At 30.3% G+C, this 16,471-nt stretch overlaps 1 protein-coding gene and 1 pseudogene across 1 annotated transcript; one reads left to right on the forward strand and one right to left on the reverse strand.

Annotated features, from left to right (window-relative positions):
- Positions 1-5,210: 5,210 nt before the first annotated feature.
- LOC121228300 (ubiquitin-conjugating enzyme E2 variant 1A) lies at positions 5,211-8,759 on the reverse strand. The gene is made up of 5 exons (XM_041111745.1): positions 8,498-8,759; positions 7,519-7,658; positions 6,464-6,589; positions 6,268-6,394; positions 5,211-5,428 (listed from the first exon to the last, which is right to left on the reverse strand). Exons 1-5 carry the CDS (start codon positions 8,523-8,525, stop codon positions 5,370-5,372), a joined length of 480 nt encoding a protein of 159 aa, XP_040967679.1. The 5' UTR covers positions 8,526-8,759; the 3' UTR covers positions 5,211-5,369.
- LOC121228118 (uncharacterized) lies at positions 8,672-15,928 on the forward strand (annotated as a pseudogene).
- The last annotated feature ends 543 nt before the right edge of the window (positions 15,929-16,471 follow it).

A 16,471-nucleotide genomic window follows, 5' to 3' on the forward strand; every position in this document is an offset into this window, starting at 1 on the left:
TGCCATATCAACATATTTTAACAGTATTAGTCAGGTACATAAAAGAAAATCAAGTTGGCTTACGATTTTCAAGTTTGAGAACCAGTTAAAAAAAATTTTAGGTACCAAGTAGATACAAGTTGCCAAGTTCAAGTATCTCTATATATATTAGCCCTACAATAATTTAGTTCCTTTATTTTATAGATTTTAAAATTTAGACCCAATTGTTAACACAATTATTTTTTAATTAAATTTGTTGGTGTGGCATTTTGAAATAAAAAAAATTTCTCCAACGTAACTAAAAATACGACATTGTAGTAAACTTGAATTTAAAAAAATAATCTTATTAGTGTTAACAGTTAAACATAAATTTTGAAAATTAAGAAGTAGAGGAATTAAATTCCTAAAAATAAAAATAAACGGATTAAATTCTTAATTTACGAAAAAGTACAAGGATATATAACATATTTTAACCTTTTTCGAAATTATAAGTTAAAATGTCCTTAGTCCTTATATTTTGATAAAATTTAAGATTTAGCTTAAATAATTAAAAGAAATAAGAAAATTTTATTTTTTTAATTTAAAAACATTTTAAAATTCTAATTTAATCATTCACCCTTGCTTTTAAAATATAAAAAATTAATTATTAAAAATAAAATAACATATTTTAACTGATAAAATACAAAAAATATATATTTAAATTAATATATTGAAACTTTTTTTATAAAGCATCAAATTCGAAACTAATTTCAACTAAAAAACTGAAACATAAATCTTTTATCATTTTACTTAAAATCCAAGTAATAATACATTCAAATTAAAATAACCCGAACCCGAACTATTAAACAATTATTTTTATGAATTCCGATCAGATCGATTAGCTCCAAGTTTTATTTAATAATGAAAATATATAAATATTAAAAAGAATAATTTTTTTATGTAAATCAAATCCTCAATATAAAATTAAATAACCAAAAAAATCTAATTGCAACATATTTTGCTTGGTCCATTGGAAAGCTTAATCAAAGGCAAGTAAAGGTTCTCTTATTTTGCCAAATAAATATTTAGAATTTGGGGAAATTATTAATTTGGTATTTAAGTTTTGACACTTTTAATATGATAAGTATATTATTTTTCGGTCAAATTTAGTATTTGTATTTGACAAAAATAATATATTTTGGCACCAAAAATAGTAGTGCTAATGTTTTTTATGTTTAATTCGGGTTTTAGAATCGATTTAATCAAAATTCATAATTAACTAATAATATTATCAATTAATTTTTATCAAATTAACCCTAAAACTCGAATTATATTTGATAGATTAAATGTAAAATTAAACAAATTCATAATTAACACTTAATTTATTTTATTAACAAAATCATGAAAAAAATCAAACATAATAATATCAGCAATCAAATTCATCTTAAAATTTGAATTAAACACTATAAAATTAACACCATTACATTGGGATACCAAAATATATAAGTTTTATCAAATACAGGTACGGAATTGGACAAAAAATAAAACAGGTACCGTATTGGGAAAAAAAAGTAAAATTCAAGTACCAAATAATATATTTTAAAATTTTGAAATAAACAAATGAATTAGAGCACGTTTGGTAAATTAAAAATTAGGGTTCACATCTCCAAACTCATAAAATATAACCCACCATGGCCGTCGGATTTGGCCACACTTTGACACCAAGCGACCAAATTCGTTTACGCTTCATTTTTATATGCCTTTTCATGTTATCAATATATAACATTTATTTCCTAAACTTGTTAATTTTTCCCAATCTGGTCCTCGTTATTCTTGGAACTTAAGCAATTTTTCTCGATTTGATCTCAAACTTAGATCCCATTAAAGTTTGATGACGAGATATCATCACCTGAAAATTTTAAGAACATGCCATCTCACGTTAATGGAATTCAAGTCTAGAGACTAAATTTTTCCAACTAATGTGGGAAAAAAAGTTTAAGGACCAATGTGAAAAAAATTGTCAAATTCAAAGATATCATGATTGAGCCAAAATGGATGATTGAATTGAAAATTAATGATTACACTAGTTCGATCAATGGTATAAAATCAGATATAGATCAAGCCATTATAAATAAATAAATAACGAAAAATTGAGACAAAAATCAAACCATTTAAACCAATCTATGAATTTGTTTAAAAAAATTTATTTAATTATTATTGTACCGATGATTCGATCGATCCAACTATTATTTCAATTTTACAACATTGATGTCTAATTAAGACATAAAAATTCAAGAAAATATTTGTAAATGTTGTTCAATATTATAAAGGGCTAATTACATCCCACATCTTCAAATTATTATTTTTATTTTAAATTAATCCTAAATTTCAAAATATTTTAATTAAAATTTTAAATTATAATACCAAATCAATTATGTGGATTTAAACGTTAAATATTAACATAAAAAATATTTCAATTAAAAGTCAAATTTCTTTAGAATAAAAAAAAAGATTAATATAATAAATTTATCAAATGCACGACAAAGTTGATTGAGGAATCTAGTGACAGCTCATATCTTAGTTCATTGCATTTCCTTTTTTTTTTTTTGACCAATTTTATTTTCTAAAATGTGCAAATATTCGAGAATCACGGTTGAAATTTAAATATATATAATTAAAATTAAATATTTACAAAAATACTTTGGATAAACTATACTAAGGTCACTAAACTATTAGTAAGTTTACATTTTGATCACTTAACTTCAAAAAGTTACAAAATGGTCATTAAATTATTTGATTTTTTATTTATTTAAGACATTGAGCTGTTAAATTTTTTTTTAAGTCCAACTAATGAATTTCAAGCGATGACTTGATGACCGGCCCACAAATCAATACCTATTGACGAGTAAAAGAACATATCTTAGATTTAAGTCAACCTGATGGCTAGTGTTGGAGATCGGATAAGAAATATATTTGGATTTGGTTTACAAATTCGTGACATTTAAAGTTGTTTAATGAAAAAAAAAACTAAACTATAGAAAAGAAGGGGACTGTGAGCTTTCGATTATTGTAGACTATGTGAATAAAGAATGCTATAAAACAATGATTGTAAGAGCCTAATGATTTAAATGAAAACTTTCGAATAGTTCAGTAACTATTTTATAACTTTTTGAAATTGATTGACCAAAACATAAACTTACTAATAATTTAGTGACTTTGGGTGTAGTTTACCCTAAGTCATTAGTAAGTTTACATTGCGGTCATTCAAAAAGTTACAAATGGTCACGAAAAGGCACTGGGTTGTTAAAATTGCTGCTATATGATCTTATATAGTTCAATTTTATTCATAAAACAACCTTGATCTTCATGAATCTGTAAATCAAAATCTGATCAGCTTTCTTATCTGATCTCTGACATTAATCATCAGATTAACTTGGATCTAAGGTATGTTATTCTGCTCATCAAAGGGTACTAATCCACTATGTCGATCGTCGAATCCTCATTTTGAACTCACTAGCCAAACTAAAAAAAAAAAACTTAACAGCCCAGTGACTTATATAAAAAATTTCAAATAATTTAGTGACTTAAATAAATTTATTAAATAATTCAATGAACATTTTGTAACTTTTTAAAATTAATTGACTAAAATATAAATTTACTAATAATTTAATTACTTTATGAGTAGATTATCTTATTTTTATTTTGAAATGGGAATTCGTATGATCTCTTCGTTTCTTTTGGGGCATTAATCATGAAATATGCTTTCTTTTTATTAATAATTATATATTTTATTAAACTCAATATTAATTGAAACTTTTTAAAAAGAAATGTTATTTTTATTAACAAAAACAGCTCTTGAAGGAAAAAGTAAAATTAATGCTTCACATTATAAATGATAAAAGACAAAAAATAAAATAAAGAATTAAATATTAATATAACCAACCCAACTCATTTAGGGTTTCATCTAGAAATTTAAAAAAGTCAAAAAAGTCATAAATTATCAATAAGTTTACGTTTTAGTCACTCAACTTCAAAAATTTAATGGTTATTGAATTATTTGAAAGTTTTTATTTAAGTCGCCTAATTATTTGAAAGTTCTTTTTTATGTTATTGAGTTGTTAAGTTTTTTTTATTTAAAAAAAATTTGACTAGCGAACTCCAAACGATGATCCAATGATCAATATGGTGGATTAGTTCCCATCAACAAGTAGAACATATCTTAGATTTAAGTTGATGTAACGGTTAATGTCAAAGATCATAGAAGAAAATTGTTTATATTTTGATTTGAAGGTTCATAACGTTCAAAGTTGTTTCATGAAAAAAAAACTGAATTGTAAAAAAGGAGGAGAGTTTTCGATTGGTGTAAATAGTGAAAATAGAGATAGCCGTACCTCGATGATTTTAATAGCACAATGACTTATATAAAAACCTTCCAATAGTTTAATTACCATTTTGTAATTTTTTAAAGTTAAATAACTAAAACGTAAATAACTAATAGTTGAAAGATGTTGGGTGTAGATTACTCATAAAAATATGATTATGATACGTAAAAGAAAACGACTCCCCAATTCACAAAGAAATCCAAATCCGCATTGTAGAGTACAAGCTAACTTTTGCTTTACTTCCCGTAAACCCAATATCAAAGGTAAAGCATATTTTCATTAAATGTTATTAGACTAACTACTCTGTCAGTTGAAGAGTTGTATTTATTACATAGGGTATAAATCCATTGTTTTCTAAAGGGGTAATATATAATTTGTCCAAAAATATTTAATTTTTATTTATTTAATTAGATACTTGAATTTACGTTCTATCGTCAAACTATCGGTTCCGATTCCTGCTGAACTAACAATAACTAATTAATTAATTAGACCTGTTCAACTTTATTTCAATTTTTACCAATTTCAAATAATTTTAGAGTCAATCAGTTAAACCTTTATTTAAACAGTTATATTAATCAATTCTCGATCCATCCAATACGATCTTGTTCCAAAATCCCAATCGCATCAAATCTTGACAGAATTCAAATTCATAGATCAAAATGTATTTAATTGCCGAGTTCAAAGAAAAACATGGACCTAATTACCAAGTTGAATTGCCAAAAATATCTTATACCCAAGCTCTTCATTTCTATAAATTATAACATAAATGTATGATCGAATAGCATTTTTAAAAAAAGAAATGAAACATATCTGTGTTAAACGCATACCATATTCAACTCCAAATCCGAATAACATAGATCACAACATAAATTAATTAAGAAGTTCGATTTATTTAACCACCATTTGGTGGAGCCAAGGGCGTCTCTCTCATACACAAGCATTATATTATATATATGATTGAGCTAAGGCAGTTGTAGGAATTATCTGTGTATATATATATTATGTACATTATGTTCCATACAATTAAGTTTAAAAGATGCAACACTTCACCACTAAACCCTTTTGATCAATCCTCGCCTCATCATTGCCTGGGAAAGAACATATCATCACAACATGATTTAAAGAAAGAACATTCAAGCATTGAAAATATATATATCTCACAAATAATATCAGACAATCTATAATGTTAGCTCATGGTACTCGTAAGATGGGGCGAATTCAAAAGTTTTTTAGGGAGAACCAAAATTGAATTATAAATTTTCAAGAGTTCAAAATATAATTTTAGCATGTATTAGTTTATGATTTTATCATTATCGAAGGGACAGAACAGAAAATTTGTTTATTTTGGGGGGCCAAAGTGATTTTTTAATGTTTGCCGCTGCACCATAGGGAGACGGCCTAGAAGGGCGAAAAGGGTGTCCAAAGAGAACAATACCTTTGGTGTAAGTGCACATGAGGGTGACAACCAAATCCCGCTCGTTTACGGAAAAGGCACATTTTTAGTAGTGACCAAGACTAGGATGCCTTTCCCACGTCACTATAAACATTTGGTCATTATTTCAGTCTAAACTTACGTTAAATATATGGTTCTTTTTGGTTATCAAGGCTTTACGGTCCAAAGGTTACTTATTGTTTCATGCAACAATCAATATTTTTTGCCTACAAAATTTGACCATCCGAACGAAATAAACTCATTTCAAAAATATATATTATGTTGTTCAGATTCTTCATTTTTCTCTAAGTACTTGTGTCCAATACTCATGTCCGACACACAAATATGAGAACGAGACCACAAGGAGCTTCCAAATACATTAAATAAACTAACCATACCCATGTCAAATACATACCCAACTGTGACACTCACACCAGAGCCCAAGTAACACAGTATACATATATGCATGCTTAATCAAAAGTAAGATTTACACACCTTCAGGAGGCTGAGTAAGTTTCCGGTTTTGTGGAGATATCATTTCTTTCTTCAGCTGAGTCAATATATCCTCCATTGTATACTCCCTTCGCCAATTAGCAAGCATGGGGAAAAGGCTTGGTTCAACCTGGTTATTTAGCAGCTATAAGTATATCATAGCATAGCATAAGAGGTTCCCTGAACAAACATCACCTACCACTTTGGTTTCGGGATTGACACAGGTCATATTTATCCGGGTTTGAAACCTCACGCTCGGTGGGTTATCGGGATAATCCATGCCACAGAACAATTTCAACTGGTAGATGCGTCCTTCATGAACAGTCTGAGACAAATCAACAGTAAGCAATGCATCAAATCATTTTCGTTTAAGAAATGATGGTTTTAAAATTCATATTAGAATTTCCTTTGACCATAAGTTCGACACCATATTAAGAGATTGACATTACATACAGGTGTTGATAAGTAGAGTTTATATTTTAGAATTGAATTCAATCCATGATTCATGGTGTATATTTAACAATCTAAACTTATTCTAGAAACTAGAGGAAGGTGATGCAACAACGAAAACACTCGTAGTGGCGCCAAAGGTGACAAGCAATCCGAAAAGTTCAGAACCAAAAGCAGATTAGTAACTTGCTGTAAAACAGCAAGTCCAACATAAAACGTGCTTGTAAGATGGATCATATTAATGATGAGGATAATTTTTGGACCAATCGGTTGGCTCTTACATCAAGTATTACAAGTTGGGCTGCATGTTTATGATGGTCCTGAGTTGGGTTGTGTTGGAATTTTGTTCTTTTCTAATAAATTCTACCACAATTTGGAGCAGTTATAGAAGAGCCAATAGAGACAATGTATTACTTTATTCTACGTTGAGAGAATACAAAGACGAGCTAAAATGTGTTGCAAGAAGGATTATGAGAATAAAGCAATTATATTTTACGTCTTGGAGACACAGTTCTAGGAAGGTTTAACGGGTTTACAGTATTACAAGAAAAAATAGACACAAATGATCATCGAGTTCAGATGGTATACTAGAAACTTAGTAAGCAAGAAATTTCTTGCTCTCTCTTTTTGTATATCTGTCTTCTTATGTGTTTCGAGAGAAAATTGACACCTTAAAGTACATTTCAAGTTCAATGTTTGGCTTAGACCCATCATTGTACTTGCCCATACCAATTCAGAGAGACATGCACGAACTACTGAAATATAACACGTGAGAGGCACAGAGAGAAAGAGAGAGAGACTCACATTAGGGGGGCCGATAATAGTGCCAGTCCACGATTGCATGTATACGTCATCAGCATCATCCATTCCATAGCTAACAGTTCCATCCCCAATTCCTTTTTCACCTCTCTCGAGTTCTTCTAGCAATCTGAAATTCCTAGGCACTGCCAAAGACGAGAAATTTTAGTAAGCAATGTCACTCTTGAAGTTTGCTTTAAGTCCATCTTTACCGAATGCAGTTTTGGAAAATGTTAAAAAGCAAAGTTTCTTCACGACCAAAAGCTATCAATCTTAGAGAGTAACAGTTGACAAAGAACACAGAAATAAACGAAGTGACGTACAATAGCATATGCCACAAGATCCAATCATAAGTTCATCATTAACAAGGTTTAATCCTAAACCATGAATGAGCACAAAAAACCATATATGAGAGTTCGGTTTCGGAGAATGGCTCTAATAGGATCCGCCAAATCCCAAAACAGTCCTTGTATCGTGCCAAAGGTGCCAAAGCTGTCAATCAATGACAATCTTCTACTGCTGAGCCTGCAGTTGAAGGCGTAGGGACAGGGGTTGTCCAGAGATTGAACCCGAGACGGGTATAAGCTCAAAACATAAACACAAGTACTTTGCTACTCCACCTATGATTCAGTAAACCAAATATCATAAAATATTACAGTATTAATAATGTGTCCATATTTCTATTCCTTTATCCCTATTTGACACCAGCAATAAAACCCATTAAAACAAACGAAATCTTGTAAAGATTTTCACTAACAAAGCCTGTAAAGTTTTGGGAACTTTACAGGAAACAAATGAACAACAAATATCAAAGCTATAAAACCCTAATTCCTACAAAATCGAATAATTAGCCCCCCAGATACAGAACTAACTTCAAAGTTCCATTAACAAAGGAACTATAATAATTTATCAGTGATAATAAAATAAATGGGAAATTTGAGGAAAAAAAATAGAGAAACTTAGGGATTTGAAAATAGGAACTTACCAACAACACTCGATCCTTCAGAACCCATTCCTTCTCTTGATCGTTTCAAAACAAAGAGATTAAGAATTAGGGTTTTTTTTCTCTGATTTCAAAAGCGAAAGCCCAAAAATAGTTGAGAGGAAAATCAAAAGCTACTGTTTCACAAATCACAACTCAGGATGGTCCACTACCACTATGCAGATGTACGGTTTACTTGGATCCGAAGTTAAAAAGGCTTTCGATGAAGTTAAAAGGGTAAATTTCATACATGATCACTAAATTAAATTTAAGACTACGTTTTGGTCACATAAGTTTTAAATATTATGTAATAATCACCACTGTTATTGATTTGTTACATTTTGATCACTTAACTAGCCCTACTTCTTAACAAAATGATCTTGTGACATGTTAACTTATGGGTTAATAACTAATTTGGCCCTTATACTTTTCCATTTTATAACTATAACTCTAAAAATACATTATAAAATTTTAGAATTTAAAAAAAATGAAATTCATATATTATTTCTAAAACTATGATATGTTAAAAAATTATATATGTCACAAGTCAACTCAACACCAACTCAATCATATACTTAAAAAATAGTATAGATATTAGAAGTGATACTAAAAATCAGGCACTCCCATTATAAAATAGTATATATTGATAATTCTATCAAACGCATATACAAGTGTAATTTTAAAAAAATATTCGATAAACAATGAAACAATTTGTTCGAAACTACTAATAATAACAGCAATATGTACAAAATTAAAATAAAATAAAACAATTTAACCTATTTTAAATTAGTACAAGCAGTGTGGGTGGAATGATTCATGTAATAATATTAAAATTTATAAAAATTAAAATAAATCTTTTATTGAAATGATAAAGTTAAGTATTAAGGATGTTGATGGCATGGTTAAAATTTCTTCATATGCAAAGTTTTTTTTATCGGGTTTCTTAAAAATATAAAAAGATAAAAGTAATTTCGTAATAATATAATTTATTTTATTAGTTTAATCCACTGAGTTGGCATCACTTAACTCGTGACATTGAACAACAAATAACTTAATATTAGTAAAGATATACATACAATGTAGGTGAAACAAATTGTGTAATGACATTGAAATGTATAATAATATCGAAATAAAGCTTTAGTCGAAGTGATAATGAAAAGTTTTTATAAATGTCAGCGACATGGATCCAAATCTCAACAAATGCAAATTTTATACTTGTTTTATTAAAAATGAAAAATGACAAAAATATCTTTGTACGAATATAACTTGTTTCAATATGTAGGTTAGTTTAGTAATTTTCCAAACGAGTTGGTATTTGGTTAACTCGTGACACAAACTCAGTCAAGAGTTTAAATAATGAAAAAGTTTGTGTAAAATTAAAAACAAAAAATTAAGTAAAATTGAATAAATAGTGAATAATAAAACTTTTGTAAAAGTTTCGAAAACTTCAAAACTAATATTTTTAATTCATCTATTTTTACAATATTCATTTTTCTTAATTTTTTTATTTTAAATTATGCCACCTAAGATCTAATGTGTTATTTAATGGTTATATTAACGATTTTTAGTAACGGAAAGACCTAATTGATATAACATCAATAGTTTAAGGATGTAGTAAGAATGATTTGAAGTTTATAAACTAATTTAGAATGAAGGTCATAGTTTAGGGATGTTTGGTGCAATTAATATATTATTCTCTCTCCCAAAACACAAGGGCAAACCATAGTAGTAGTCACCCAGCTATTAGTAAATTTATTTTTTGGTCACCTAACTATGAAAAATTACAAAATAGTCACCCAATTATTCATACTGTCTTATTTTGTCACCACTAACTAACAATGACAACTTTTAAAATCGACATAATACTAAGTTTAACCCTCAACATTTATAAATTATGTCAATTTAGTCTCGATTCTAAAAATATAATCCTCAACATTTACACATTGTGTAATTTGCTCTCTCTCTTTCCACTTTGGATTTTGTTTGCGACATTGAGGGTTAATTTTGAAAGGATGAGAAAAAAATAAAATTATTATCTTGGATTTTTGGATGTGTCAATTTTTTTATATTTTCAGTTAAATTTGACTTATAAATTTGCCTTTTTTAGCTTTTTAGGTGAAAATGTAAGAAAGAAAAGCAAAACTATAAAAAAAAACCAAATTACACAATGTGTAAATGTTGAGGGTTAATTTTTTTCAGAATCAAGACTAATTTAACAGATTGTATAAACATCGAGGGTTAAACTGCTATTATATCAATTTTAAAAGTTATCATTGTTAGCCAACTAGTGACCAAAAAGACAAAATTGAATAGTTGAATGACCATAACAAAATTGAATAGTTGAATGACCATGTTGTAAATTTTCATAGTTGAGTGACCATAAAAGAAAGTTACTAATAGCTGAATGACCATTTTATAATTTTTCATAGTTGGGATGACAAACAAAAAAAAAGAGCACAATGACTTATTTAGCCCTCAAACTATGCGCGGGTATATATAGGGTCGGTCTACTATCACGACGCTAGAACTCTGCGGTACGTGACACTAGAAACCTGTTAATACGGAACTGTTTTTCCGTTTTTCTCTTCCTTCTATCATCGTCCAGGTTTTTTCTTCTTCTCTTATCGGTTCTGACCCACCGCCGTTTATCGCCGGATTTGATCCGTATCCTATGTCGGTGTGTACGGCACCCCAAACTGCGGCTGTTCAGGTAACGTAGACAATACTTCTTGCAGATGCATTAGATTACTAGTTTCGTTCCTCTTCATTGCTTTAATCTTCTTACAGGTGATTATTGGCCCTGAAATGCCCTCAGCTGAGTTACTTGCTGCAGCAGCCAAATTAACACAAACCTAGGCTGAGCTCAGGTATTCTACATAACGAAGTTTTTTACTCTCAGTTTTATTTTGTATCAGAAAATTAATGCTGGCTTTTACAACTACTTCTCTGGCATTCTTTTTTCAAATTAATCCAGAGAAGTTGAGATAGAGGAAGATGATGAACTCTTTATTGGACCTCCACCTCCGGCTCTGGTTGCTGAAGCTGAATCAGCAAATGAAGCAGAAAGTTTCGAAGAGGTACCGAATTTCACCCCTTATGTAGTTTATTCAAGTTTAGCTCTATCTTTTTGTGGTAGGGCCATAAATATTGCAGCCTTGAGCCTCTGTTGGAATGTGGAAATTTTACCTCATTGTCTTTTATTGCCCTTTGGTTCTGCTTTCATCCTTGTGATTTTGCTCTGTCAGCTTTGCTTGTTTGTTAATCTCTTCTGTCTTGTTGGGAAGAAAAGAGGTGAATGGTTGCTTGGCGATTGTTCAATTAATTTGCCTCTGATTCATTCTAGCTGCCATTTTCTTTTCTATGGTAATAAAAACTGTCATATTAATTAAAAGAAATCTTTGACAACGAAATGAAACGTCAAAATTTTAGTTCATCTTGTTTCTTGTTTCTTTTGTTGAATTTGCCTTAATTGACTCATGGTCTGCCAGCTATAATTAGTCAATTCTTCTTCCTAGTCTCAACAAGCATCCTATATCATATGTTATGTTTGTTGATTTTTCCCGTTGTAGCTGTATTTCTGGCATTCGTTATCATTTATCTTCTTTAGTCAGGGGCTTAGAGCCTTGTTCCTTTCCAGATTATTAGAGAAGTAGGAATAAACTACTGCATTTTATCTTTAGGCTTGCCTAATGTTCACTCAACATCTTGTGGTTCTGTATTACCTGATACTATGCTTAGAGCTTGAGAATTTTGAGAACATCAATGAAATTGTGTAGGTTCCCTAAAGTCCTAGGTATATATACTCGGTTACTTATGCACTTGTATGATAAGCAATTCTTTGGTACGTCGCATTATGGTTGTATTTATAAAGAGTTACTTGTATGTAATCACTCAATTGCTCTTCAATTTTCCCTGAGCAGGTGACAAGAATTATGGGAGCTGAATCTGACTGTCCATATGATGTTATAGGAGCAAACAGAAATATTTCTGCTGATAATATAAATAAAAAGTAAGGTTTTTTCTTTTACATGGATGAGGAAGAATTTAATATTAGTTCCATAATTTTCTTTTTCATTGCCTTTCATTGTTTAAGCACGTATTGGATAGCTAATCTTTCTTTTCCCTCAGCAATAGATGTTTTACATTGTATCAACGACACCCTAGTTTAATAATAATGAGCATGTGTGTAGTGGTTTGTTATAATTAGAGATGGGAAAATGAACCTGAACCTGAAAACCTGTTTGTAAAAACCCATACCCAAATTGACCAAAATGTCAAAGACCTAGAACAAAAAATTACTCAAATCTGAAATGACCTAAACTTAAAAGAATTTGAACACGGATCAATCTGATCCCAGTATGGCGGAAACCCAAGACTGGCCTGAGTAAAATGCTGGACCTAATCCAAAAATGATCTGACCCGAAACGACTCAACCTGATCCCACCTATTTACTGTCCAACCAATATAGGAGATTAGGATAAACTAACTAGTCTAAGTAACATGGGTTTAATTTTAGCTTCTAATTTGTACTCATTCTTACACAAATAAACTTCTCCAAGTTTTGGTAACAACTGAAAAACAAGGAGGAGATACTAGCAAGGAGAGATGCCAAAAAGTTTAAATGCTGAATCCATGATATGAGTTTATTATCCTAGGGAGCTTTCAAGCTATGGATTAATTTTGTCACTTATACCTGTTACTTCCAACTTGGAATTTTGGTGGTAATGGAAAAAGGTTCCTTTGAGGCTGCTGTTTGGATGCCTACTGAGCTAAATCCTTGTCCTAGGTTTTGTTAATAAAGAGGCTATAAATTATTTACTTTTCATGTCATTTTCTCATTTTAGAGGCGGTTTACATGTTGATGGACTCTGCCATTTATCTCGATGTGATTGTGAACTTGTGTTGAACTGTGTTTCTCATAAGCTGCTTTGTTTTTCCTTTAGATACTGGAAACTGTCTCTTTCGGTGCATTTAGACAAAATGTCCTCATCCACAGGCACACCAAGCATTTGTCATACTCAACAAAGCTCTTAAGGATTTACAAGATCTGGATAAGGTGAGGGTTTGATTTGTCTACTCTGAATGCAGCCACGGTTGATAACTTATATGCCTCATTCATTTTGGGTCTTATGGTTCTTCATTGCCTGTGTGGACTCATTGTGTGAACTAATGCTGTAAACTCATTGAATTATTCTTTAGTATTGAGTTGTTCACAGTACATAAGACCCCAGATTTTGGTTACAACTTTTCTTATCTTACATTGAATGGCTGAAGGGGATTGTCTTTTTGGGGGTATTTTGGTTTCTGTGGCATCCTTGAAGTTACATAGGGCTTTAATTTGCATCCTTACCACATTTTTGTCAGAACCAAAAGTTAGAATATGAAGAAAGTAGAGTAGTTGGTTTTCTGTCAGACTAAAAGAGTCTAATTTCATCTGGTAGCACAAGTGTAGGATTAGGAAAATTCTCCTAAGTATTCAACATAATAGTTGAATCTGTTTCACTGGTATCTTCTTGAATATTGGCATCTCTGTTATATTTTGTACAATAATATGGAATTATTATTATTATAATTGTAGTTATGGTTGTTCCTCGAAATGCCTTCTTCTTTCCCCTCCCCCCAACAGAAGCTTGTCCTTCAGGGTTTTGTTTCATTGCCCATATGAATCACTGAGTTAACATTATTACAGATCTTATTAAGCTTAATGAGCCTGTATCATCTAACCAATTGCACGGGCAGAAAAGCTTATTAGCTGTAAACCTTTTTTCTAAATTTTCACCAACATACAATGTCACCAACACACAATTGTTGCTGCATTCTTTTGGGTGAATTTTTGCTGCATTTTGAATTTATGGGGATTTATAATTCTCTCCTCTCTCTAACGTTTAGTCTCACTATCGTAATTCTAACATCAAACTTCTTACATTTTGCAGCGAAAAGCACTGCTTTAGAAAATGAAACTGAAGGAGTAGCAAGAGGAATTCAAGGTATTTGTTATTTACAAGCTCTTAGTATAGGTATTAATTTGATGAACTTATTAGTATCAACTTATTATATTAATCCTTTTCTTTCTATAGGCTGAGTTGCAAGCAATGCGTGAAGCTGCACAATGGAGAAGATTGCAAGGTTAGATATTTTCTCTGTAGTTACATGCAACATCTATGTGTCTGTGCACGCTCTTGCACGTGCATTCATGTGTTTGTCTCCCATCAATTACTTTACCTTCGATGGGTAGGAGTGTTGGTGCTTCATAGCTGACTGTACATTCTCCTTTAATTTAGTATTATTATTATTATTATTTCTTCTTTTTTCATCTTGTGTCAACAGTTTATGGAGTACTAAAGAATGTTGATCTAGAACCCACTTTTAATTATTGCAGGTATATCAATGGAGGGTGATGATGAGCTGCTTGTGCATGAAGTAGAAGTTAAAGTGCCACCGAAAAGGGATGAATGGATGACAACACTACCTCCCGAGAGTAAGGTAAGACAATGTGTGCAGTTCTATACTTTTGCATAGTTAGTTGCACAAACGTCATAATCGGTTTTTGTCCTTCGGAATAAATCCTTCAATCCTGCTCTGCATATTCCATTGTATTGGAACTTATGGAATTTTTATATTCTTATTGTGGATAATATTAGCATAGCACAAGGGAATTTACATCTCCAGAGTTCAAACTGAAAATACTCTAATTATAATATCCTACTTGTTTTATTCTTGTCAGCCAGGTGTGACAAAGCAATCGGCAAGGTCTAACAAGAATGGAAAAGAAGGGCGGGGTGATACTGGTGTGTGGACCGATACTCCTCTAGAGCTAGCCTGAAAAGCAAACACGCAGTGAGAATCTCGCTTTTGAACGTTTTTGGAAATCATATTGTATGATAATCTTCATTTTGTTTAGTTGTTTATCATGATTCTGCTTCTTGCTTAATTGCAGTTACTTGGAAGCCTACAATGAGGCTGCTGCTTTTGCTTCGAACGAAGAAGAAAATACGAAGAGGATGCAGATTTGGTGGATAAATATAATAAAGAAAAACAATTGAAATCATTGGTACGAAAGCATCAAGAGGAGCCTGCAAAGCGACCAGAGAAGAAATCGTAGCGAGAGAAAGATGAGTGGGAGGGGAAACATCCATGGAAGCCATGGGATCGGTAGAGGGACCTAACTGTCGGAAGGCAGACCGTAAATCTCGATACAGCAAACATGGCTAAAGGTTTGATTTCCCTGTTTTCAATAGGAAATTTTCAGAGGAACTTCCTTTAATGCGAAAGAGAGAACCTAAGTTGTTCAGAGTGATAGTAAAATGTACATGAAAAATATTTAAAAAAACTTTAAATTTCATAATTTTATACAAGATGACATCCTTATATATATGTATATATTTTTATATATAAAAAGAAAAAAAAATAAAATCACAAGTGAGTTAAACTTGATATCCGATCTATAGATAATACTAATTCAGTCAAGTGCTTGTAATAATAATTATTGATATTGGCGTCGGGCTTTTTTCATTTTTTTTCCAAAAGTTGATTGATAATTTATATGTTTGTATCATTTTGTATACCTTACTAAAATGCAAAAATAATATTAGAAATTTATATAGATTTTTTTTGTTAAAATATAGGAATTATATCTTATATTTTCTATGTAAATCATATAACATAAATATAACATAAATGGTTAAATATATACAAACATAAGATATAATTTTTATATTAATTTGATTCTATATTATAATTTTTATATACTTACAACAATGAAACTTCCCAAATATATATATATTATACAAAATAAAAAAATACAACTAACCAATTTTCCACTAAAAACATAAATAAAATACATAAAAGTCTTATATTATATGAAATAATAAAAAATAAAAAAATATTGTATTTTTTTACTTTTGAAATTTAAAATTTCGAGTTTGATTTTTTAATTTTTTAACCTAATTAGTAAACTCACTAATTATACCTTCACGT

Source organism: Gossypium hirsutum, chromosome A04 (genome assembly GCF_007990345.1).
Source record: "Gossypium hirsutum isolate 1008001.06 chromosome A04, Gossypium_hirsutum_v2.1, whole genome shotgun sequence".
In the NCBI taxonomy this organism is placed as follows: Eukaryota; Viridiplantae; Streptophyta; class Magnoliopsida; order Malvales; family Malvaceae; genus Gossypium; species Gossypium hirsutum.

What these genes read in the sequence shown, in the direction of transcription:
- LOC121228300 (XM_041111745.1), bottom strand. Translation starts at nt 8,525, where the DNA reads ATGGGTTCTGAAGGATCGAGTGTTGTTG. An exon ending in CTATTATCGGCCCCCCTAAT is followed by an intron (nt 6,590 to 7,518) that starts GTGAGTCTCTCT and finishes GATTTGTCTCAG; the next exon opens with ACTGTTCATGAAGGACGCAT. An exon ending in TCAATCCCGAAACCAAAGTG is followed by an intron (nt 6,395 to 6,463) that starts GTAGGTGATGTT and finishes CTAAATAACCAG; the next exon opens with GTTGAACCAAGCCTTTTCCC.